This window comes from Convolutriloba macropyga, chromosome 1 (genome assembly GCF_964194025.1).
Source record: "Convolutriloba macropyga chromosome 1, txConMacr16.3, whole genome shotgun sequence".
Classification (NCBI taxonomy): Eukaryota; Metazoa; Xenacoelomorpha; order Acoela; family Convolutidae; genus Convolutriloba; species Convolutriloba macropyga.
Window position 1 is genome coordinate 43989170 of NC_134468.1, and position 25626 is coordinate 44014795.

At 36.2% G+C, this 25626-nt stretch overlaps 1 protein-coding gene across 1 annotated transcript; it reads right to left on the reverse strand.

The window, feature by feature from the left end:
* Nucleotides 1-4009: 4009 nt before the first annotated feature.
* On the reverse strand, nucleotides 4010-24886 carry LOC142349299 (uncharacterized). Its single transcript, XM_075400771.1, has 2 exons — nucleotides 24759-24886; nucleotides 4010-4359 (listed from the first exon to the last, which is right to left on the reverse strand). The coding sequence occupies exons 1-2, from the start codon at nucleotides 24810-24812 to the stop codon at nucleotides 4075-4077; spliced, it is 339 nt and encodes a 112-aa protein (XP_075256886.1). The 5' UTR covers nucleotides 24813-24886; the 3' UTR covers nucleotides 4010-4074.
* Nucleotides 24887-25626: the final 740 nt, after the last annotated feature.

Below are 25626 nucleotides of genomic sequence, written 5' to 3' on the forward strand. Positions count from 1 at the left end.
TGAGGTTTATTAGTGGTGGATATTGAGATTATGGAGAGAGCATCAGAAGCAGACCATACTGAATGTATGGCACAAAAACTCCACATATTTAATGTTGCAGAGCTGGATATTTCCTCCAAGAATTCGCAATCATTCTCCAACCGCTTTAAGTAAAACTTCACAATAAATTGGCTCAAGATTTCTCGAGCGACAGATCTATCGCCAAATTTTTTTTTCCAGAAGCTGCCACGGCAATGAACGTGTAACTGAGGTGAACTTATAATGTTGAGCAGAAAAAAGTCTTGACAATAAATTAGTACAGTGAAAGTTCAACGTTTTCAAGGTGGGTATTGCTGTAGGTTTCAAAAAGAATGCATTCTGTAGTAAAAATAATATTGCAGCTGTGATATTTGATATTGCGGTCTCAGTGTTCCCAATATTGAGTACATCATATCATTTTTGCTTTTTACTTTCCAATAAAATAAAATAAAAGTAATTCCTTCTCGGGGGCTACAAATCTGAAACACACCAGAGACCTCGGAATAACAAACTAAACGTTCCCGACAAAAATAACTAGGTCTAGACGCCTCTGAAAAAAACACAATTACTGCTCAAAAAAACATTGGCAAATATCTACTTTGTGTTTGAACAATTTTTGATGAGCTCTTCTGCCTGAAACTTATGAGAATAAGGGGTCTGAAGAAGTGAAAGGCAATCTCTCTTGGGAACCCATCTACAGAGAGAAAGAGCGACTACCACAAAAGTTCTAGAGGTAGTTAGCATTGTGCTTCGAGGCTCAACAACAATTCAAAAACGATTTCCCACAAAATTATTTCTTTTAGCTTCAGATACGCAGACGATTCCAAAACCATTGGATCGAACGCTACACGGGTATCGAAGTTAAGTGACAAGTAACAAAAATTAAAATTCAATTGTTTTAAAAGTGATATTTGCATCAATCTGGCTGGATAAAACTCTATGGATGGACGATTGAATCATCAATAATTGAAATATTTATTGAAGTATTGCTCGTAAACAATTTTTGTTTATTTATATAAAAAAGTACCTGATAGTAACTAATAATTTGTGCGGGTGTTCGGATATAGGTCTAACAGTTTTCCCAAAAAACAGTTTACATGCTAGCAAACAATCCTCTTCTTCATTCCTTCCAGTTCTTCTGGTCAATATTTAAGTTCTCCCTTTTTTACCTCTACTTAACCAATCCCTTTAAAATTAAATTATCTAAAACTAATTGATCCCTTAATAGCCCTCAAATTTTGCAACCAGTAAGACTTTTTTCTGTCTAAATAGAAATGGCTTAAACTTAAGTCCAACTGAAGTTTAGAGACTTTTCTACGCTTGTTCAATGTTTATATTACTTGTGTCTAGATCGCAAAGCATTGATTCAATAAAACGTTTGAAACCAAATTATTACGACTGTTTTGGTGTTGTTGCGGATACAAATAGGTTGAGCAGCACTTAATTTTGTTAAGAAACCAATTAATTTTTTAGAATGGGGTATTTGGGTTTCGCGCACAATTTGATTGCAAACTAGTTGCATGTTGTGTGTTTCTACTGGCGCACTCTCTTGCTTTTTTTATAATAAAATTGCAACAACTGATGTTCTTTCTAAACAAAAATGTTTTCTCCATGTTTACACAAAGAATGGATTTATATATATATATATATATATATATATATATATATATATATATATATATATATATATACATCCAGATTTTGTGTAAACATGGAGAAGACATTTTTGTTTAGAAAGAACATCAGTTGTTGCAACTTTGTTATAAAAAAACCAATATATATACCAATAGTTTGCATCAGAGACAACTGAAATTGCAAAATCTTTCACTGACCTTCAAGGTTTCAAGATTTTATCGAAGCGTTGACAAAAATACTCTGTATCAGATGTGAGTTCAAAATGCAGTCATATGGACACACAAACGAAACCCAACCCAATTATTACTGATATTTACCAAGTTCCTGCTTCTAAAAATTTGTTCTGATTGCTTGTTGGCCTATAATTCTTCATTTCTTGAATAATAAGTTCGAAGATCTCTTGTAATTTCTTCAGCGTCTCTTGTGAACATTCGGCACAGTTAACATCTGCAATTGAACCTTCTCCATGTTTTGCCTGTGAGCTTCAGATATCAATGAAATTTGTGGTAAATTGAATAAATCCGGTAGCTTAATAAATGGATGCTGCAGCAGATCAGACAGTTTAATGGCGATTTCAATTGCGTTATCTTTTTTCAAGAAAACAATTTTGCTGTCAATTCAATCAAGTTTTTATCGGTTTTTGTTCTGCAGCTTCAATTTTAACACCCACGTTTTATCATGGGAGCTTCCACACAATTGTGTCATAGTTTTTCATGTGCGTGGGTTTTATGCGTGTTTGTGGTATATAATATTCAGTCAACCAAATGCACAAAAGTTGATGAGTTGGTCAATGTGTATGATAGATTCGTAAAAATTACTGTTGGAAAAGTTATTGAAAATTTTATAATTCTAGTTTGTTTGCAACATTTGAAAAATTTTGTTTGTTCGCTGGGCGCTGTTTTCTAAGATTTGCTTTCATATAATTAAAATTACTGAATTGATTGAAATGTCAATAGTAAGCTGTTATTTTTGTAATGCCGTAGTATTGAGGGAGAGAAAAAAGATTGTTTTAAGATGCAATTTTTTTCAAAATTGGCAGCGTCAAGTAAGAAAATGCAGCTCAAACGAAGTTTTGGTTTTCAGCTTTTTGTTTTCTTATTGAGAGTGGATTGAAAAACTTGCTCACTGAGCACTTCAGCGTCTAATTCTTTCTGCTGATTTTGTTTTCTGTAAACAAGAAAAACTGACATCTGTTACATATTCTGCAGCATATTTTTCTACCCATTTTTACATTTTTAGCCTCAATGGTTTTCGACAAATCTGCTTGTCTGTTGTTCTAACCTTCTGCTGCTTGATCGTTCAAGCGGCTACTAACACCCGAACTAGAATTATTAGTAAGAGTTTAGTTTGCCTTTCTTGAATTTTTTGTTAAAATATTTCTCAATTAATTTTTTGAATGGAGAATTAAAGAGAAAGATTTTTTTATTTTCTGTTTTCATCCCCCCCACGGTTCGATTTGCAGTTTAGCGTTTCTAAACCATTGATGCTCCTAAATTTCGTATTTACCTGTTACCTAATTTTTTCTCTATCTTTGAATCTTTTTTAGATTCTCAACGAAAACCTTTTTTACGTCTTTTTTCATCTTGCAAAATGCTATATTAGTTTCTCAAGCACTTTGCTATATTGTTTCCTCCTATTTGTGTTCGCTGTTGTGCATTCATGGCTCCATTTTCAACGTCCATTTTCCTTCCCTAAGAATGAACTTCTGAAAAAGGAATAATACTTGTTCTTGATATCAATTTTTGCATTTAAAAGGTTTTAAATTGAGTTTTAGATCTGTTCTGCAGCGCTTTTTGAAAGTACATTTATTTGCTACTTTTTGTTACATGTTGATTTTTAAGAGCACTTCTTATGTTTCATTCACGCATTTTTTGTGTTTTTCGTTTTAATTCACCCAATTTTAACGTTTGATTTCGAAGTACTTCACTCAGTAATTTCTTTTTCAGGGTAATCTACTTTTCAATATTTATTAAGTTCATTTGTGCGATAAGTTCTAATTCACGCGTGATTTTCCGCAGTCTTAAAATGATTTTTGCTGGCTTCAATTGGACTTGTTTATATCTTTTGCGGGTAAACCGCATGTTAAGTTCTTTGAGCAAAATTTTTAGAAACAATTTAATTTAATGACAAAGTCTGTGTTCATTTCATTAGATAGCTTTTTTTGTCATTGCTGTTTTAAAACCAACCGTTTACGCAGCAAGCGAAGCTAATTTATGGCAATCTACCCACAACTTTTTTGAAATATGCCATTGTCTTGCTTTTATGGTTTGCGTATGAGTTGGATCAGAGTTATCACTTACCATTAGAAAGGTGTCAACGTGAAATGTCAATTTAAGAGGGTTCTATTCTAAAAAATCTGAAAGATATTTACTCATTAAATTTCAAGACTCAAAAATTCTTTTACTGTTTTCAAAAGTCCCGTCACCACCTTCTTTGGTGTTCTTGGTAAGGGCCTGCAAAAATAAATCCGTTCGATTGTTTTCCAGGTACACAATTGGCCACCATGGAGCCTTCTGGCATCCAGCAGGTGGGAGTTTTTATGTCACAAACACACTCGAACTGAAATTCTCCGAGAGCTCCATTCAAGCACGGTACTCCCGGCAGGCAGTCCTCGATAGATCTGTACTTAATGATCTCTCCGACAACTTTCACTGGGTTGGGTTTCTGAGGGAAAAATGTCTGACAGTGGGCAGATGAGAAGAGTGTCTAAGGCAAAAACATCAATGATTGGCACTAGAGTCGTGAATAAGCAATAGTGTAATAGTGAGCTTATAAACGTAAATTCCCGGAGCGAGTTTTAATGTTGATTAGTACTTCTCCAATGAAATACACGTCTTGATTTGGCAAATCACTACTGATCGCGTTTTCTTTCAAGTCTTAAGACTTGTGAAGACATGTCAAGACCTGCCCAAGACTTTTCAAGTCTAAATCAAGAAATGCGGTGAATGTGGTGAATTTTTGCAAGAAAAGCGGTGAATGCGGTGAAAAAAATAATTCACCGCTTTTCACCGCATTTCTTACAAAATTCGCCATGAAGTTCAATGCATTTCTTACAGAAATTCACCTCATAGACTATTATGGCAAATTAATGTAAGAAATGCTGTGAATGCCGTGAATGCGGTGAAAAAAATAAATCACCGCTATTCGAACCCAGTCTAGATGTCAACGCTAAAAATGCAAAATTAAGTAAGATTGGTGCCGTATGAATAGAACTTATCTAAAATCTACGCTTGAGCACCAATCCTACATAACTTTGAGTTGAATTTAGCGTAGATATAACATAATTTTGAATTGAAAAATCAATTTTGCATAATTATGCATAACTTCGCATTGAAAGAATGCATTGATCTTACATAAATCTGCATAAAAATTAGCGTTGATCTTACATAATTTTGTGTTCCAAAACTTAGATTTTACATAGTTGTTGCATTGAATTAATCGTAGATCTTAGATAATTTAAAGTTGAAATTAGCAAAGTAGAGTCTTTAGGAAACGTTATTTATAATGAATGCATGAAATTTAGCTAAAATTGGTCAGATTTTTGTAGAAAAATTTGTTAATCTGAACAACCCATTTTTGATAGGAGCCTCTACCAACTTGAAATATCCCCATATATTCAAAGGAGTTACATTTTTTTCCATTTGCTAAGTTTCTTATCTTTTCATTGTGAGAAAAACAATAAACTTACTGATTTAATTAATTTGATGATTTGATTACATGATCGAAGTCAACATAATGAATACGTATATTAATATATATGTATATATATAATATTATATATATATATATATATATATATATATATATATGTGTGTGTGTGTGTGTGTGTGTATAAAAATTTGGCTACAATTTAAATTTACTTCAAAAAGTTATAGTGAAACTAAATAGTGATAGTGTTGATGGAAAGATTCACTTCGGTACATGATGTTTATTTCTGTACAAAAAAGTAACAAAAAGAAACAATGTCTTTTTTCAGCAGTACTGCAAGCAAAATTGTTCATTAATACTGAAAGGTTAGGAAATTTCTTGTACCTCGGATATCAATTTATACGGACGTTAGATTCTATTCAGTGAGCGATAGTTTGATCGGTTTTGATAACAAACATACTAGAACATGATATATCTTGCGGAGATCTGGACATGGCACTTGCTATAAATACATAAAGATATGTACGAGCTTGCTTCATTTTTGCACTGGCAACAAGAAACAAGATCTTGGCAAGATCGTTGGTAAGCACCTTATAAAGGACCACAAAACTCGAAAAGGACCGGTGATCAGACCATTAACAAATAGAACAGACCTCTGATCAGACCATCCCCAGCCAGAAGTAACTTCTGGTCATAATTTTGTGCGCTCGAATGTGACCCCTGATCAGGCCATTACCAGACGGAAACGATAGAGTGTCCCAGACGGAAGTGACCTCTGGTCAGAACACTTACCGACAATTCTCCATCCGTTATTTTTGGCCTGAAAACATATTAAAGGTGAAAACCACTCTTTCGTATATGTTCAATTCAATCTTTTTTAGCTTTATATAGCAACGTTTTTATCGACAAAGCAACGTATAAGTAGACAACGTACATAGCAACAAGTGGAAATTAGACGGCAAGATTTTGTTGTTCATTTACCAGGTTTTTTCATCTGATGTCATTGACGTCAAAATCAGTTCGTATTCAATCGGCAATTGTCTAAAAAACCTAAAAAATATTAGGCCGAAAACCAGCTTATTCGATACATATAGGGGCTATATTTACTTAAAATTAGGTTAAATGAACTTTTTCGGAACTTTCTACGTATATTATGACGTATTTAAATGTTATTTTAAAGTTTAGAAAAACTCGATTCTGATTGGATCACATTCGTTCATTTACTGCGTAACATCCTCCGGCCCGGAAGAAGATGTTGGGAAAACTGGTACAAGCTTTACAAGCGGGCGGACGAGTGAACCGGTCGACGTACGTAAAACGGCGGAGCGCGCGACGCTATCGGAGCCGTAACGGAGTTCCATAATCCGAGCGGTTGGGTAGTAACCCCTAGTGTTGGTTTCCTCAACTATCCAAACCAAGTCACCGGTCTTAAGGTGTTGCTCGGCAGGCGTCTGCCACTTAGAGCGTCGGTTCAGCGTCGGTACGTACTCTTTGATCCAACGGGACCAGATCGCATTAGCGTACGACTGCGCACGGGCGTAACGTTTACGATGGTCGAACTCATTGTTGCCGACAACAGACGGAATACCGGCAAAGTTTTCTCCTAAAAGAAAGTGGTTGGGCGTTAAAGCGTTCAAATCGCACGGATCGGCGCTTACGGGTGTTAAAGGACGCGAATTGAGAGCATTCTCCACGAGACAAAAGGTAGTATGCAGTACCTCATCCGTGAGGCGACGCGTGCCAAGAATAGTATACAACACACGCTTGAAGCTGCGTACCAACCTCTCCCAGATACCACCTTGATGTGGTGCGCTGGTGGATTGAACCTCCGCTTTATGCCTTTGTGAGCGAGCTCAGCTGCAATGTTGACAACGTTCCACTTTTCAATACTTTCTCGGAGTTCTTTCTCCGCTCCAATAAAGTTAGTGCCATTGTCTGACCAAATCATGACTGGTGTACCCCTACGTGACACAAACCGCTCAACTCCCATGACACAAGAACTGTTGTCCATGGATGTTAATATCTCAACATGGACAGCGCGAGTAGTGAGACAGGTGAAGAGGAAGCCCCACCTTTTCTCAGTAGTAGGCGGACAGTAACATAGAATGGCCCAAAGTAGTCAACGCCAGTGTTCGTGAAGGGAGGAGACTGGTAAGCAAGTCTCACTTTAGGTAAGTCAGAAATGATTAGTTGCATAGTTGCAGCTTGGAATTCTCGGCATCTCAGTCAGTGTACTTTGATGGAACGCAAGGTTGATCTTAGTTTCAGTACTGTGTAGTGTTCCTGCACAATTGATCTTAGTTATTCAACGCCCTGATGATAATGCTTTACGTGCGTGTGTTCAAGGAACAGTTTTACAAACGGATGACGTGCATCTAAGACGATTGGGTACTTTACGTTAAACCCAACTTCAATTAACCGCTTGATGCGGCCCGCAGAACGGATTAGCCCATTTGGACTAATAAACGGTGAATGTGGAGCAATTTGGCTACTCCGTTTAACGAATATATTGTCAAGAAGATCTTTTCTTTCGGCTTCAAAAGACTCTCCTTGCACCAAATACTGTAGATGACGCTCGGCTTCGTCAAGCTCAGTAGAGTCGGTAATGCTACCATCGGGGTTACGGTAGCCGGCATATTTCGGCAAAAAACGGAGAACGTATGCGGCAATGCGCAAGGGCTTTTGATAAGAACTAAACTTATCAAATGGGAATAACGACGGAACGGGAGTTGTCTGTCTTTTAACAGATTTTGCGAGAGAAACAATGTCTTCTATAATGACTGCTTGGTTGACACCAAGTTTGATGTTATTAATGACGTCTTTGTTCGGCATGAAAGGGAAACTTGAGTTAATTAAGAAATGTGGACCATTGACCCAACTGCTTAGTTGCAAAACCTCGGCGGACATTCCACGCGTGCCAGCGCCAGATGGATCATCTTTAGTTGTGACGTGGTTCCATTGGTCAACGCTGGTATACTCCAAAATTTCACAAACGCGGTTTGCAACAAAGATTGGTTGCTTTTCATTAAAGTTAATCCATTGGAGAACGGTCGTGCTATCTGTCCACATGAATACTTGGTTAACAGGTACGGTAAAAGCTTGTGTAATTTCCCTTTTCAGTCGAGTGGCAAGTAAAACTGCTTTTAATTCGAGTTTTGGGACAGTCATTAATTTCATTGGCGCCACGCGCGCTTTCCCTTAAACAAACGCAAGCTCTGTTTTTTCTTCGCCCGTAGTTGTTTTTACACGGGCTCGCAAGAATGCGACCGCACTGAAAATATCCTGCGAACTGTCACCGAACGTATGCAACTCTATATTATCAAAGGGTCCACTAAAGTAACTTCGGGGAATTTTGATGTTTTCAAGCTTTGGTAAGTCCGCACTCCAAACCAAAAATCTTTGAACAATGTCCTGTTGGAGCTCGTCATCCCATTGTTGTCCTGTGACACGCCAGATGTCTTTCAAGAGCAGTCGCCCACCCACCGAAAAACGTGCTACAAGACCAATGGGGTCAAAGCCTTTCGCGACAAGACTTAGGACCAAGCGTTGCGTGAGGGACTTGGTGATAGCGCATTTTGTACCCCTACTCACAACTAAAGTGTCATTAGTATGATCCCACTTTAACCCTAGAACATGCGATGAATCCTCCTGACATGAGACAATAACCTTGGGCTCAGTAGATTGAGCGGAACCATCAATTCGGTCAGCCAGATTTGGTACATTGCTTACGAACTTTGTAAGCTTGAACCCACCGAGATGGAGAAGATGTACCAATTCCTTCGATCTATTTCTCTGGAGACTCCACTGAGTCAAGACAATCGTCCATGTAGAAGTTTTCATGGATGGCTTTTGCAGCTTCGGGGTAAAACTTGTCATTTTCTCTCGCAGTGCGTTGTAATGCATAGTTGGCGCATGTGGGCGAGTCTTTAGCCCCGAATATATGGCGCGTATATTGATACACTACAACGTTAGTTGTGGGGTACTCCCGCCACAGAAAGCGAAGTGATGGTTGATCTGATGGTAACACGCCAACCTGTGGTAACATTCCCTCGATATCGGCGGAGACGGCATATGGATGTTGTCGGAAGCGAAGAAGTACGTATATAAGATTTTGGAGCAGATCAGGGCCAGTGAGCAAAGATTTATTGAGTGAGGCGCCATGAAATTTTGCTGCTCCATTGAGCACCCTACGCACCTTACCTGGTTTGTTCGGGTTTAAAACCGGATGGTGGGGTAGGTACCACTCTTTATCAGACCGGCTCTCAAACTTGTGAGCGTCCGGAACCTCAATTACATACCCCTTATTTAGGTCTTCCTTGATGGTACTAGTATAATTCTCTCTGAGGTCTTCATCCTTGGCCCAACGTTTTCAGAGCGATTTTAGTTGCACAAGGGAGGAGAAGTAATTATCTGGGAGCTGGATGTTGTCTGCTGCCCACAGCATTCCGACATCGTATCTCAGGCCATTGAGTACGGTGGTACTCTCAATGATGTCGTGAGCCCTTTCGTCTGCTGCAGATCTGGAGTCGACATGCTTGTTTGCCCCGAATGATTCAATGTCGTACCATGACTTTACTTGACTTGCGAACTCATTGTCATGTTCGATATTCACTTTAAAGCACGTTGAGGTTAAACAAGAACTTGATGGTAACGGACCGCTTAAGACGCAGTCTATGGGTAACCGTACGGCAACGGGTGAACGCTTCTCATCGGCAGAGAAGTATTCTAACGGGCGGATGGCATGATAGAAATCTTGTCCGAGTATCATCTCAATGTCTCTATAGGAATATGCCACGGGATCAAGGACCGCTAAGTGTGAGTAAGTCTCTTTCAGGGCCTGTACATTAGTTATATCAGAGCCGACGTTCAGACTCTCTTTAACGAAAGGGTTGATGGTAAATGGTTCGAAATCTTGATGTTCTCTTGGTTTCACACTAACTTCACAAATCCTAGTGTCTATACTTCTTCTTCGGTATTAATACCCTTGACAGTTAGCTTTAGTGCTCTACCGTGCAAACCGAGTCTATCTGCGAGACTACCGGCCACCCAAAAGATACTGCAGGCGGTATCGCACAATACTAAAGCCTTGGTATCTAAACCAGACGAATTGACCAACTGCAATTCCGTTACCTGAAGGAACCCCTTAACACCAGTAACAGATGACATTGTTGTGGTCCTATTAGAAGGCTGTTGACTAGTAGTTGCTTTACTTTGACCTGTGTTGCCAGAAGACTGGATAGTATTGGGATTTGTTGACTGTTTTGTTGGGAAAACTCTATCTGCTCCATGCAATAGTGAGTTATGCGAACTATTACACCCATCTGCTTGGCACTTTCTTGGCTGAGGGCACTGGCGGAACGTGTGCTTGTCCCTTAAGCACGAAAAGCAAAGTTTGTTATCCGCCACCAACTTAGCTCTCTGGGTTGGAGTCTTTTCCTTGAATACTCGACACTCCCGTAGCCGGTGGTTACCTTTGCATACAATGCATCGAGAGTAAGTATTTGTGGAAGAAGATGGGATTTGCTTCTTTGTGTCCCTTTGTTGTGAGTTTGATGCAAACACTTTTGAGGCTGTTTTGGTCTTTGTTACTGAAGTGATGTTCTCTTCAGGTTTGGCCTTGGTTGCGCTTTGTTTCATAAGAACATGGGCCTCAGCCTTTTCTTTAAGCCAATCGTTAAAGTCAAGGAGGGTAGGCTTAACCCAGTGCCTCTTAACCGCAAAGAGTGACCATGACTCTTTCATGTTTGGTGGTAACTTCTGTACCACTTGGTTAGGTAGGGAAGCGCTCTTCAAGTCAGCATCATATGATAGTGACTTGAAAACCCCAACGAGGCTGGATATGGCTGCAGAATAGTTAATGGTGTTATCACTATTGTGCATTTTAAGAGGCGGAAAGTTGCTTAGTTTATCCAAATGTGCACTTACGACTGCCTGTCGCTGGCCAAATTTACGTTCCAAAGTCTTTAGTGCATCCTTGTACATTAAACCACAGGAAGCAAACTCGGCGATTGCAATCTTTGCTTTACCGGTGACAAGTTTTTTGAGGTATGTCAATTTAACGTCATCAGTGAGCGACTGCGAGTCAATCGCGCTTTTAAATTTACCATACCACTCATGCCACTTTAATGGGTCGCCATTAAACTCTGCAAGTTTCCACTCGGGCAAAGGGTCGGTTCTCTTGCTTGTTATTGCATCAGCTAATTCCCTAATCAATGACGCATTGTCCGGTATCGGAGGAGCAGGTGCAGACACCTGCGGACCACTCAAACTCAACGGAGTGGGCCCCACATAGGGTTATGTTGGCTGAAAAACCGGAGTGGCTAGACCAGGTACAAGATTACTAGTAGTCGCGATCAAGTTTTCCTGCTGTGCACCTGATGGTGATTGCATATCAATCAAAGGGGGCGAATTCTGATAAATTCGTAGTGGAACATAAGTTCTTGATGATGCGATATGGGTGTGTACATTTGGAGGCAGACTATTCACGGCGGTTGTGTCTTGGTTGACTATTGACGGTCTTTGCTGTGGAAACCGCCAATGATTCATATTTGGCACAAAGTTTTGGCCAAATGGGATATTGGGCATATTTGGGACAGGAGCAGCAACGGAACGTACAGCTTTGTGTACTTGGTTATTATTATTCTGGAAAGTGTTGTTGACGAGAGGAGGAGTAATCAAAGGGGCGTGTGGGATGGGAGCAGTAAGGTTAGGTGCGAAGACTGGGTTCGGAATGGGAAAGACGTTAGGATGAGCGGGTTCGGAGTTGTGCTGTTGAATGATTGGACTTGGTGGGGCGCTTGGGTGCAAGGGAACGTTTATTGCGGGGGCTGGATGATTTGTTGTTGGAAAAGGAGGAAGAGTGGCGTTTGGTGCCCGGGGACAAAATTATATTGTTGTCGTGAGCATATACGCTGGGCTGAATTATTCTTGGGCAGACTTGATGTTTCAGGTCTCCTGGATTCTGAAATTTGAAGTTGAGCGTGTGGAAAAAAATGAACGATTTATTTTGATTTATTTGTGGTCGAACGGGCTCTTGAATGGGTGGTGATGAAGCCCCTGGGGCGTGTACAGAAGGCGGGTGGTTATCTGCGGTTCCTTGGTTAGTTGTGCTCGGAAGCGCCATGCCTTGTTGGCCTGTTTGATCCATTTGCGCCGTTAGGTGCGCCTGGTATAACGCCTGTGTGTTAGCAGCAGCCAAAAGGTTTTCAGATGGGGTATAATATGGATCGAGTTGCTGTAAGGTCTCTTTGCTTAAAACGTAAATTCCTCGACAATTTTTTGGAACAGAATGCCTTGAAATTTTAGTGTTCTGATCTTCCACTGTTTTGCCGTTGTTGTGGCTAGGACATTCTGGAGGGTCGATCGTAACCTCTGGTTCACTAGTTCTCTCCTCATTGTTAAAACTTAAAGCAAGTGAGGTGTTGATCCAATCCTGGACAGCCTTTTCACTTCTCATTGAGCTCCTAGCACTTGCAGTTGTTTCAGATTGGCTACCTTTAGAAACGGCGTCCAGCAATTCAAATTCTTGCAGAGTTGCCCCTGCCAACCGTTTCCTGTTGTTTACCTCCAGTTCATCTATTTCCATTTGCTTTTTCTGTTTAGCGAGGCGAATGGCTGCCTCATTCTGTTTTTCGATTTCTTCGCGCTTCATTTTAGCAATTACGTAATCATGTTTACGCTGACTAGAAGTTTTTGACAAGGCCATCAATGAGGGAAGTCTCGATTGAATGGAAGCCCTCGGTTCCTGAAACTCACTCACTTTATCATCAGCAGAGTTGATGTAGTTTCGTGCTGAAGTTAGGATCTTGTCGTTCTTGGTTGTCATTGCCTCTAAGTAAGACTCTAATGAAGGAACAAGTGCACTTGGATCCCCCGTTTTTCCAGCAAATGCAATCAGGTCCTCATTTTTGTCTACAACAGTCAAAAATCCTCCGTTGCACTTTGTTACTAGGCGTTCAACTTTCACTCGCCTTTTTTGATTATTTATACAATGAAGGATATCTTCATGTATAGCATGCAATTCAGCTTCACGCTTTGACCTGGCAGCGTACAACTTTTTGACTTTTTGATCAAGACTATTAGACATCACGATGCTATTATTTCCAAAGACCAGCAAACCTACCACTGCACACGGTTATCTGTTATATGCACACTCCAAACAAATCAAACCCACGCAAAACAAACCCAACGCAAAAGACACCAAACACAGCACACTGTAGAACTCTGTATGACAAACCGCCCTAAGAGCAGAAAAGGTTGTCGAGCACACATTGCCCAACAAAAACAGAAGTGGAGCGCTGAACGCTATGCGCTCAACGCTGAGGGAGACAAAGGACACACGGGAAGTCGAGCAAGGAACGCGCGACGAAACGGAAACGTGACGGACGGGAAGTCGGGCGAGCAACGCGCGATGCAACGGGAACGGAACAGACGAGAAGTCGAGCCAACACTGCTTGACGGAACTCAAACGGGACGTGCGGGAAAGCTGGTGAAAACGCGCAACGCAACGAAACGGGACGGTGGGAAAGAACGGGCGGTAAATGAGATTGGAAAGAACTATGTTAGCAGACCGCAGCAAAAACTCAAGCAAACAACCTAGCCGTAACTCCAGAACAAACTTAAGTCACACCCTAGGAAGAAGGAGAGAAGCTACTGCAAGACAATCTAACATAATTCATAATGGGTTTATAACGACAAATTTAACAACAAACTAATTTACGGCAATGAAGTAGTACACTAAAAGGATGTAAAGGTCAAGAAATTTACTAGCCGTAACTCCAGAATAAACTTAAGTCACATCCTAGCAAAACTCAAACCAAAACAAACAATCAGCTTACTAACGATATTAAGCAAACTAAAGCAAAATTGAATAAACTACAATAATGTATTTGTAGACTAAGATAGTTGGAAAAGTCAAGAAACAACCCAGCCCTAACTCGAGAATAAACTTAAGTCACACCCTAGAAGGCAACATGACCAAACCAACTAGCAATCATACAGGTACACACAAACATAGAGCAGCAAGATCAATGTACTACAACAGGAAGGCTAGTGAATTAGTTAAGTTGAAAAGTCAAAGGACAATCCAGCCGTAACGCGAGAATAAACTTAAGTCACACCCTAGAAAGCTATAAGACCTAAAAAACAAACCAGCATACTAGCATACTCAACATACTACAAGAAAAACAACAACAAACTTCATCACATATGACAGCATACTACATCAAAATCCAGAAACGTAGACAAAGAAAACGAAAAGCAAAGTCTTGGGAGAGCGACGTTATTGAAGAAAAAACGGAACACGGAGAATTGAAAGTTAAAGGACGAAAAGGACGCGGACGAAACGGTACATAAATGAGCGACGAGAAAAAGTTATAGGGATTCGATCCTTCTTTTTTTTTGGAGGCCGGAGGTTGTGAAAATTTTCAAAACTTTTCTTGCTTATTGAGTTTCACTCAATTTACGAACCTTCTGGCAGGAAAATTGTTTTTATGAAAACTTTGTTAAAAAGTTATGCATTTGTCCAACTTTTTCAAGTTTTGGCCAATTGTTTGCAAATTCTTGTTTACGGAACGGTAATCCAGTAAATTGGACGGTCTTAAACTCAGAAATACGGTTTTTCAATATTCTAAATTGATATTCTATGTTTTTTTGATTTGCATCAAAATTGACCAAAAATTTTCAAAATTGGACAAATTAGCATAACTTTCTCAATTTTCTCTTTATCAGAGGTTATTCTTTGATGTACGAATCGACTATATCAATATTTTTGAATTTTTGGTAAAGCTATCAGAAGTTTTCAAAATCAATGGTTTTCCGTCCCAAAAATATGTTTGCGGGGGATTATTGTTGACCTTTTAAGGAGATTTTTCAAGATATTGCTTAATTTTACTACCCCTTAAAATTATATGTAAAAATCAGGGGTTGGGTTTCTTGTCGTCTAAAACTCATCAATTTAGTGCAATATCAGTAAATAAAATTTCTGTTCTGTCTTACAGTTTTTTTTTCGGGTACGCTGAGATGAGGGCGGCTATTAATAACATAATAGCTTGCAGCAACATCATGGCACAAAAACTTCACGAATGACCCTTTTTGATCACACTGACAAAAAGGTTGTTCCTGATGTAAAATCGGAGCGGCAAAGCAGCAGCCTCTTTTCCACAACCGTCGATTCCAACTCTAGTCGAAACCACAATTTCATCTTCTGGGACTTCACTTTCGTCAGCTTTTTCTGGGCCCATTTCATTTTTTAAGTTTTCTGAAGTTTGAGGTACTGTTTCACCGATTACGGCGTCTGATTTGGTGTCAATATTGAGAGGTTTGCAGTTGAACTCATCTTTTGTGATATTAAAAGCCTGGCAGAGTTTTGCGGGACCATTTGACACATCTTTGGTTGCGTTCAGTTTCTGGACCTGGTCTGGGGTTTCTTTTCTGTTCCGATTGCGTAGCATTATTGGGTGGCCTTCAATGTTGCGGGTTGGGACATTAACGAAATCTATTTAATAACAACTATCTCAACAATTAGGCTAAAAGGAAATGGGTATTCGTAAACCCCCATAAACCCGGAGCGGCACCATATTAAAGGTGAAAACCACTTCTTCGTATATGTTCAATTCAATCTTTTTTCGCTTTATATAGCAACGTTTTTATCGACAAAGCAACGTATAAGTAGACAACGTACATAGCAACAAGTGGAACTTAGACGGCAAGATTTTGTTGCTCATTTAACAGGTTTTCTCGTCTGATGTCATTGACGTCAAAATCAGTTCGTATTCAATCGGCAATTGTCTAGAAAACCTAAAAGTATTAAGCCGAAAACCAGCTTATTCGATACATATAGGGGTTATTTTTACTTAAAATTAGGTTAAATGAACTTTTTCGGAACTTTCTACGTATATTAGGACGTATTTAAATCTTATTTTAAAGTTTAGAAATACTCGATTCTGATTGGATGAAATTCGTTCATTTACTGCGTAACAAAACACAATGTTTGCGTTTGACTTCCGTCTGGTACCTCAATCTGGGGTTCCATAAAAAAGCTAAAGAAAATCTACTTTATAAATTTTTTACATTAACAAAGTTAGAAGACAAACAAACAACAAAAAAATGCTATTTATTCCGATAAAAAGGACAAGAAAATTTCTTGGTTTACCTTGCTAAGATCTGCAGTTTACCAGGATTGGATGAAGAGGAAATGTTGTTGTAGCATGTTCTGTGCAAGATGTTTCAAATTTTGCAAGAAATGTCAAGATCACTCATTTCGTAATAAGGCGTATGATGTTTCAAATCACTGAGTGTTAATTGACAGTTGACGTGATGAAGACTATAGTTTGTATAGTTTCTAAAATTTGTACTTATTTGTTGGATTAAACTACAGAAAAATCACTCCCTATTAACCTAACAAAATTAGACAGATTAGTGTATTTTCTCGTTATTAAAAATTTCACTGAACCTTCTGTGCTACTTTTACTCTACTAAAAATTTTGGTAAAAAAATCACTAAGTTAAACGACGTAAACTGTAAAGAACGCCTTGAAACAAAAGAAAGTGATACGAAAAAGCATATCAATGAAATTTTTTTTATAGTGTTCTGTTTCTTGATTGAATATTTGGAACTCATTTGGACATCAGCTCAAATTTAAAGCGGTCTTAGATTTTCTGGACAATTCATTGATTTATGTGTTCTACTATTTCATATTCAACTAAGTTTCGAGAAAAAACAGAGCAATAAATTCGAAAATATGCTGGGCAATTTTATCCGAAGTTTTTGCAAACATTTAGGCTCAATTTTTCACGTTCCTTTTCAAAAACGAATTTCAATAGCACACTTTGTGACAAATAGACGAAATTGCTCATCTGAAAACTATCGATAACAATTTCTCAAATATCAAAGACGACAAATTATACTTTCGCTCAATATAAGACTGTAGAGGAATTTTAAAAAAATGGCAGGTTTCTTAGCCAATTTAACTCGATAATAATCAAGTTATCAACAACTATTTTTGTTTTACTGATTATTTTTCGCCAAACTGTTTATTTTGCTATTTTTTGGAACGTTGTCTTGTTTCTAATGTAGGGCAGAACTTTAAGGCTAGTTTTGATTTATTCTTGGGTGCGAATTGTAAAACCTGCTGTTTTTTTTCAAATTTTTTTTCAATTTTTTTGCTCTTTTCGATCACTTTAAAACAATTACCGGAACAACATTTTAAAGGAATGACGTTAAATTACCTTAAAAAATTGACGTGCAAATTAGTGGCCAGGAGCGCTTATCTTGTTCAGTAAAAAGTTCAAAGTTTTTGTGGCTTCGGCACTTTGCTCGATTAAAACTTCTTTCTCGAAATTTGTTTTTCTCAGTTGTCTTCAGTTGGCTTCTATTATACAAACTTTCTTGAAAATTTTTGTGATTCGGTGGTTTGTCAAACTGAAATCCAATTTGAAAGACCCGCTGACGTCGAATGAAAGCCTATTCATTTATATGTCATTTTATACTAGTTAAAATTTGAGGATATTAGTGGCTTGGGCAGTAATTTTTTTGAAACTTTTTTTGAATTTTTCATTGTTTTCACAATTTGTTGTCTTTTAATAGTTGTTAGACATATTCTGTATAGGTCATATTCGGTCTCGATGGCGTCTCTAGGAATATAAAAGAAACACTTAATCATTTCAGTTGGTAGCTAAAAGTTATAAAAATTATAAACTCTTTTTTCTGATTTTTCCATTTGCGATCATGTTTTGTGAATTACAAAATTTTATGTCGTGTTTAGTTTTTTTTGTGATCCCATTTTTACATTGCTAAATGTTTTTAAAAACTAACATTGAGTTTTGGTCGCAGTAAACGTTTGTTTTTGTTATTTGTTTTTTTCTTGTCTCATAGTCTTGTTAATGGCATGTCCCGTTGGCCATCTACAACGGCCTTGTTTAATTAGTTTAACGGCTTGAGTTAAAAGCTTTTTTCACCCACCAATTATTTTTCTGAGATAATTGTATTTTTTTAAAAAGTTTCCCGTCTCCTCCTTTTTTGGAAGACAGTTAAATAAAAAATGTGAATCAACGGGTCGTAACCTATTGTGCAAACGCAACTCAACGAGCCTCATTGCCTTATCTCTTACCATATCCCTGGTGAGTCAAATTTATTAGTCGCAATGGTATATACAGACCAACTAAATTGTTGTTTCTCGACTTTTTACGTCACCTAAAAGTTCTCATGTGATCGGCTAACGGTTCTTTTTATTTCATAAAGCATTACAAGTGTACCTATAGTAGATCTGGTTTGATATTTACTACCCGTGACCGTAGGAGTCTCCAAAAAGGTGAATTGTTTTTCTTGCAAAATGGGGTTTGTCACGTTCGGGTATTTTTAACATTTTTTACCTGAGTTTAGAGGGTTTTTTCAAGAAAAATTTTTTTGTGAGCTCCTGCAAGAGATAGTTAATTTTTCAAGAATCCTGTAAAAAAAAAATTTTGAAAGAACCTTGTATGAAAAAGCTGATCTGGTCAGATATTTGTTCGGTTTTTTATTTTCTGACCATCCCATCCTAAATGTTTTCAAAATTCAACTGATAATAGTAAAATAGAGAATGTCAGAAAACAAGTTTTTTGTTTTTTATCAGGAAACAATAGATCCAGGCCGTTAAAATGTACTATTGAATAAGAATGGATGTCTTCAAACGTGGGGATTTATCATAAAATGGTTCAATAACAAATTGCAGTCAAAAAGGATGCAAATTTAAAAAAGAAAGAACTGATAACAACGCAGCAAGTTAAAGTTCCACAAATAATTTTAATGAAAGGAATATATTATTATTCATACTTTTTCAACTACTAATTTTGTTTTTCAGATAAATTTACAAATCTGTATTATACTATACGTAATCCTGATAAATTTGATAAAAATAATTTAAAGCCTATTCAAATTATGTTTTGTAAGTCACTGATTATGCTTTAAATGATTTTTCCTAGAGTCCATACGACTGAAAAAATTTATATTTGAAATCATTCCTTTTCAAAAATGCAAAAAACATATATCTTCAAATTTAACAACTAACGACTTTGATACATATTTAAAGGTCGTTTTTCAAGTAATGTAAAGTTAAATTCAGAATTATATTCTTGGCTTTTACCAGATGAAAGCTGATGATTTCTTTTTTGAAAGCTAACTAAATCAAACATACTTAATCATTATCAACTTAATTTTGGAAATAATAGAGATTTTTTTGTCGGTATGAAACAATTCTGGATGCTGAGTTATTTTTCATTTTGAATTTTTTATGCGTTTGTTCTCCCTTCAATTAAAATAAATCGCTCTCATTGCAACTTCCCCCTCGTAACTTCTTCTCTCTCAAATTTCTACACTGGCTTATTTTATTTTTCGACTCACCTTGTTGGGGGAGGAACCATCAACTCAAATGGGTTTTTTGTTCTATAATTTTTGACCTATTGATATAATCATTGTAGAGAGTTGTCAGTAATATCATAAGAAAAGCCTTTTAACATAGAATATAGAAATAAGATAATTTTTTGAAATTCTCTTTTTTCCACAGAATTATCGATTATTTGCTCGAGTAAAACTTCTTTCTCTAAATTTGTTTTTCTCAGATGTCTTCAGTGGGCTTCGATTATAAAAACTTTCTTGAAATTTTTTGTGATTCGGGGGTTTGTCAAACTGAAATCCAATTTGAAAGACCCGCTGACGTCGAATGCAGGCCTATTCATTTATATGTCATTTTATTCTAGGTAAAAGTTGAGGATATTAGTGGCTTGGGCAGTAATTTTTTTGAAACTTTTTTTGAATTTTTCATTGTTTTCACAATTTTTTGTCTTTTAATAGTTGTTAGACATATTCTGTATAATAAGAGGTCTCGATGGTGTCTCTAGGAATATAAAAGAAACACTTAATCATTTCAGTTGGTAGCTAAAGGTTATAAAAATTATAAACTCTTTTTTCTGATTTTTCCATTTGCGATCATGTTTTGTGAATTACAAAATTTTATGTCGTTTTTAGTTTTTTTGTGATCCCATTTTTACATTGCTAAATGTTTTTAAAAACTAACATTGACTTTTGGTCGCAGAAAACATTTGTTTTTGTTATTTGATTTTTTCTTGTCTCATAGTCTTGTTAATGACATGTTTCGTCGGCCAACTACAACGGCCTTGTTTAATTAGTTTAACGGCTTGAGTTAAAGGCTTTTTTTTCAAACACCAATTATTTTTCTGAGATAACTGTAATTTTCTTTAAAAAGGTTCCCGTCTCCTCCTTTTTTGGAGGACAGTTAAATCAAAAATGTGAATCAACGGGTCGTAACCTAATGTGCAAACGCACATTACCGAGCCTCATTGTCTTATCTCTTACCATAGCCCTGGTGAGTCAAATTTATTATTCGCAATGGTATATACAGACCAACTAAATTGTTGTTTCTCGACTTTTTACGTCACCTAAAAATTCTCATGTGATCGGCTAACGGTTCTTTTTATTTCATAAAGCATTACAAGTGTACCTATAGTAGATCTGGTTTGATATTTACTACCCGTGACCGTAGGAGTCTCCAAAAAGGTGAATTTTTTTTCTTGCAAAATGTGGTATGTGAAGTTCGAGTATTATTAACATTTTTTACCTGGGTCTAGAGGGTAATTTCAAGAAAAATTTACTAATAATTTTCAAGAGATAGTTAATTTTTCAAGATTCATGTAAGAAAAAGAAATTTTGAAAGAACCTTGTAAAAAAAACTAATCTTGTCAGATATTGTGCAAATGTTGTACGATTTAAATTTCAAACGCAACCTTTGAATTGATATGAAAAACACAATGGAGTTTTTTATTTACATTTATTTTTTTCAGCACGATAAATAGATTGTAAGCCATTTTTTCGGCTTTTTATTTTCTGACTATCCCATCCTAAAATTTTTCAAAATTCAAATGATAATAGCAAAATAGTGCATGTCAGAAAACAAGTTTCTTTGTTTTTTATCAGGAAACAATGGATCCAGGCCAAAGAAATGTACCATTGAATAGGAATGGATGTCTTCAAACGTGGGGATTTAATAAAAAATGTTTCAATATTAAAGTGTAGTCAAAGGGGATGCAAATTTAACAGAATAAAGAACTGATAACAACGCAGCAAATCAAATTTCCACAAATAATTTTAAGGAAAGGAATATATTATTATTCATACTTTTTCAACTACTAACTTTGGTTTTTTAAAAGTAAAAATTTACAAATTTGGGTTATACTATACGTAATCCTGATAAATTTGATAAAAATAATTTAAAGTTTTTTCAAATTATGTTTTGTAAGTCACCGATTATACTTTAAATGATTTTGCCTAGAGTCCAAATACGACTGAAAAAATTGATATTTGAAATCATTCCTTTTCAAAAATACAAAAATATATATCATCAAATTTAACAACTAATGACTTGATACAAATTTAAATGTCGTTTTTCAAGTAATGTAAAGTTAAATTCAGAATTATATTCTTGGTTTTTAACAGATGAAAGCTAATGATCTCTTTTTTGAAAGCTAACTAAATCAAACATACTAAATCATTATCAACTTAAATTTAGAAACAATAGAGATTTTTTTGTCGGTATGAAACAATTCTGGATGCTGAGTTATTTTTCATTTTGAATTTTTTATGCGTTTGTTCTCCCTTCATTGAAAATAAATTGCTCTCATTGCAACTTCCCCCTCGTAACTTCTTCTCTCTCAAATTTCTACACTGGCTTATTTTATTTTTCGACTCACATTGTTGGGGGAGGAACCATGAACTCAAATGGGTTTTTTGTTCATTAATTTTTGGACTATTGATATAATCATTGTAGAGATTTGTCAGTAATATCATTAGAAAGGCCTTTTAACATAGAATATAGAAATAAGATATTTTTTTGAAATTCTTTTTTTTCCACAGAATTATCGATTATTAAAATTTTCTGATCATTTGTAGGCAATTCAGTTGTTTTATTTCACAGTTTATCAATTTTTGCTTATGTTTGTGTCAAACTTACTCAATATAGTATGTTAAAATTGTTAGCGAACTTTTTCATGCTCTGAAATTTCAGGATTGACTAAACTTCCGGTTCGGATTGTAAAACCTGCTGTTTTTTTAAATTTTTTTTCAATTTTTATGCTCTTTTCGATCACTTTAAAACAATTACCGGAACAGCATTACAAAGGAATGACGTTAAATTACCTTAAAAAATTGACGTGCAAATGAGTTGCCAGGAGCGCTTATCTTGTTCAGGAAAAAGTTCAAAGTTTTTGTGGCTTCGGCACTTTGCTCGAGTAAAACTTCTTTCTCGAAATTTGTGTTTTCTCAGTTGTCTTTGTTTAGTGGTCTAAAAATTTCGTCTCGCCAATTAAATGTCCAATTAGCGTCTTTTGGAGTGAAGGAGCTAATTTATTTAGTTTTTTGATGACAACTTGTTCAAGCTTGTTGATTTGATTGTTTTCAAAAATATTTGTTTGCAAAGCAAAAAAGTAGTACATTTTTGATATTTTGACGTATTTTCAATTAATTTCTGTCAACTTATAGCTCAATTCGGGTAGAGAGCTTACATCATTCACTAACGAAATAAAAGTTAGTTTTAACTGCATGTTACGTTTTCAATTATGATTTTTAGGCTTTGAGACTAAAAGGTTCCACATTTACGTATATCAAATTTCTGAAGTTTGTACACTTGTTTTTAGTGTCATGTCACACCATAACTATAATTGCAGAACACATAAAAAACGGTGGTTTCTAAACGGCGATTGAAATTATCAAGCGTTTCTAGTCAATAGGTTTTGGTTTTAACGGCTTCGACGCCTATTTGTTGCAAAGCTCAATTTAATTTTTGATTTATTGCTATATCTGTCATTTTTTGTAGTCATAAGAAATATTTACGATAATGAACATTTTTGGAAGGTGCCATTTAACCACTTTAAATTTTTAATTCTATAGCTAAAGGTTTTCTTGACATTGAACTTTTTTCTATCAGAAAAAATCATTGTAATTTTGAACTTTTTCGGCTTTTTTTCCTTTTTTCCTTATTTCAGGTAGATTTTTGCTTAGATTCATCATTGTCAGCTTTCTTGCTGCCAAATTTGGTTTTTAATTATCCTTTTTCCTAGAAGAAATTGGTTTTCTGGCTTCTATTTTACAAACTTTCTTGAAACTTTTTGTGACTTGGGGGTTTGTCAAATTGAAAACCAATTTAAAAGACCCGCTGGCGTCGAATGCAGGCCTATTCATTTATATGTCATTTTATACTAGGTAAAAGTTGAGGATATTAGTGGCTTGGGCACTAATTTTTATCAAACTTTTTTTGAAGTTTCCATTGTTTTCACAATTTGTTGTCTTTTAATAGTTGTTAGACATATTCTGTATAATAAGAGGTCTCGATGGCTTCTCTAGGAATATAAAAGAAACATTTAATCATTTCAGTTGATTGCTAAAAGTTTTTATGGCTCTTAACTTTTCAGTTTTTCAAAAAAATTGAAACTCTTTTTTCTGATTTTTCCATTTGCGTTCTTGTTTTGTGAATTGTAAGTTTTCAGGTCGTGTTTAGTGTTTTTTTGAGATCCCATTTTTACCTTGCTAATTTTTTTTAAAAATTAACATCTAGTTTTGGTCGTAGTAAATGTTTGGTTTTGTTATTTGTTTTTTTTCTTGTCTCATAGTCTTGTTAATGGCATGTCCCATTGGCCCTCTCAACGGCCTTGTTTAATTAGTTTAGCGGTTTGAGTGAAAGGCATTTTTTCACTCATTAATTATTTTTCTGAGATAGCTGTAATTTTTTTTAAAAAAATCTTCAAGTCTCCTCCTCTTTTGGAAGACAGTTAAATCAAAAATGTGGATCAGCGGGTCGGTACCTAATGTGCAAACACACATTACCGAGACTCATTGTATTATGTCTTACCATATCCCTGGTGAGTCAAATTTATTAATCGCAATGTCATATACAGACCAACCAAAATGTTGTTTCTGAACTTTTTATGTCCCTTAAATATTCTCATGTGATTTAAGAAGCGATTATTTTTAATTCATAAAGCATTACAAGCGTATCTATAGTAGATCTGGTTTGATTAGTACTACCCGTGGCCGTAGGAATCTCCAAAAGGGTAATGTTTCTTCTTGCACAGTGGGGTATGTCACGTTCGGGTATTATTAACATTTTTTTACCTGGGTCTAGAGTGTTTACTTTGTAATTTAATTTGTAAGCTCTTGCAAGAGATAGTTAATTTTTCAAGAATCCTGCAAGAAAAAAATATTTTGAAAGAGCCTTGTAAGAAAAAGCTAATCTTGTCAGATATTGTGAAAATGTTGTAAGATTTAAAAATGACGAATAAGAATCTTCGAAGAATCTGACAAATTTTTGTTTTCGATTCGGGAGCACGCTATAAAAGTGAATCTAAACTGGCCTCTAATAAACTTTTTTTCTACTGTGAATGCTCTATTTGCAAATTCATGTTTTTAATACGTACCACTGACGCAAACAGGGAAACAATGAGCTGACTTTCAGCGATGATAAGTTTCATTACTAACAATTTTGAAAGAATTAAACTGCATATGTGAACACTGCTTCTGAAAAATAGGCATGTTACCTTTTTACATTTTGGTTTACAACTGTTAACTGAATGTTGAAACGTTTTTCTCATTTTAAAACTGTTGATGTTCCTCATAACAATCTGGTTGTTCTACAAATCGAAAAAATCATTAAAAACTACTGCATGGATAGTTTTCCCACTATGTAGCCGATCAATTACGTAGCGTCTGGCCTGGTCAACATAGATCGCTACTTCATGGAACGAAATCGTCAACTCCAATAAGAGTAAAAGCACAAAGACAGATAAGAGCACAAAAACTGATAAAATAAAAAAAATAAATCAAAAACGCAGTTATGGCAATCCCAAGCTGAGGTCTGGAACCCTATTTGAGTGTACATTTTTAGTAAAAAGACCTAAAAAGTCGAAAGGAAAAGGAATGTCTGCGCTTTGATTACATGTTCAAGGACACATACAAAATGGACCATATATGGTACTTTAGCAGGACTATAAATGTTACCATAAAGGTTCCGTTTTACAGTAGAAAGAAAAAAATATTGAAAACCTTTTTATCATGAAACGGACCATTTCCGGTGCCGTGCTATTCATATCAAGATTATATATTAAATAAAATCAAGGCATTTATGGTCCATACATGGTCCCTTTGTGGTAATTAGGTTACTATTTATGATAAGTAATCCAAACTGAGGTTCGCGACCCAAGGACCAAGAGAGAGAGATATACGACGAATTTGATTGCAGACAGGGGGTTCGGGTGTCATCGACCTAATTTTCAGGACAAATTTTTG

Bases quoted from the DNA above. Each gene is read 5' to 3' on its own strand.
- LOC142349299 (XM_075400771.1), bottom strand. From the start codon at position 24,812: ATGAAACTTATCATCGCTGAAAGTCAGCTCATTGTTTCCCTGTTTGCG. The intron at 4,360-24,758 runs GTACGTATTAAA...TTTTTGCCTTAG, and splicing joins TTTCCCTGTTTGCGTCAGTG to ACACTCTTCTCATCTGCCCA.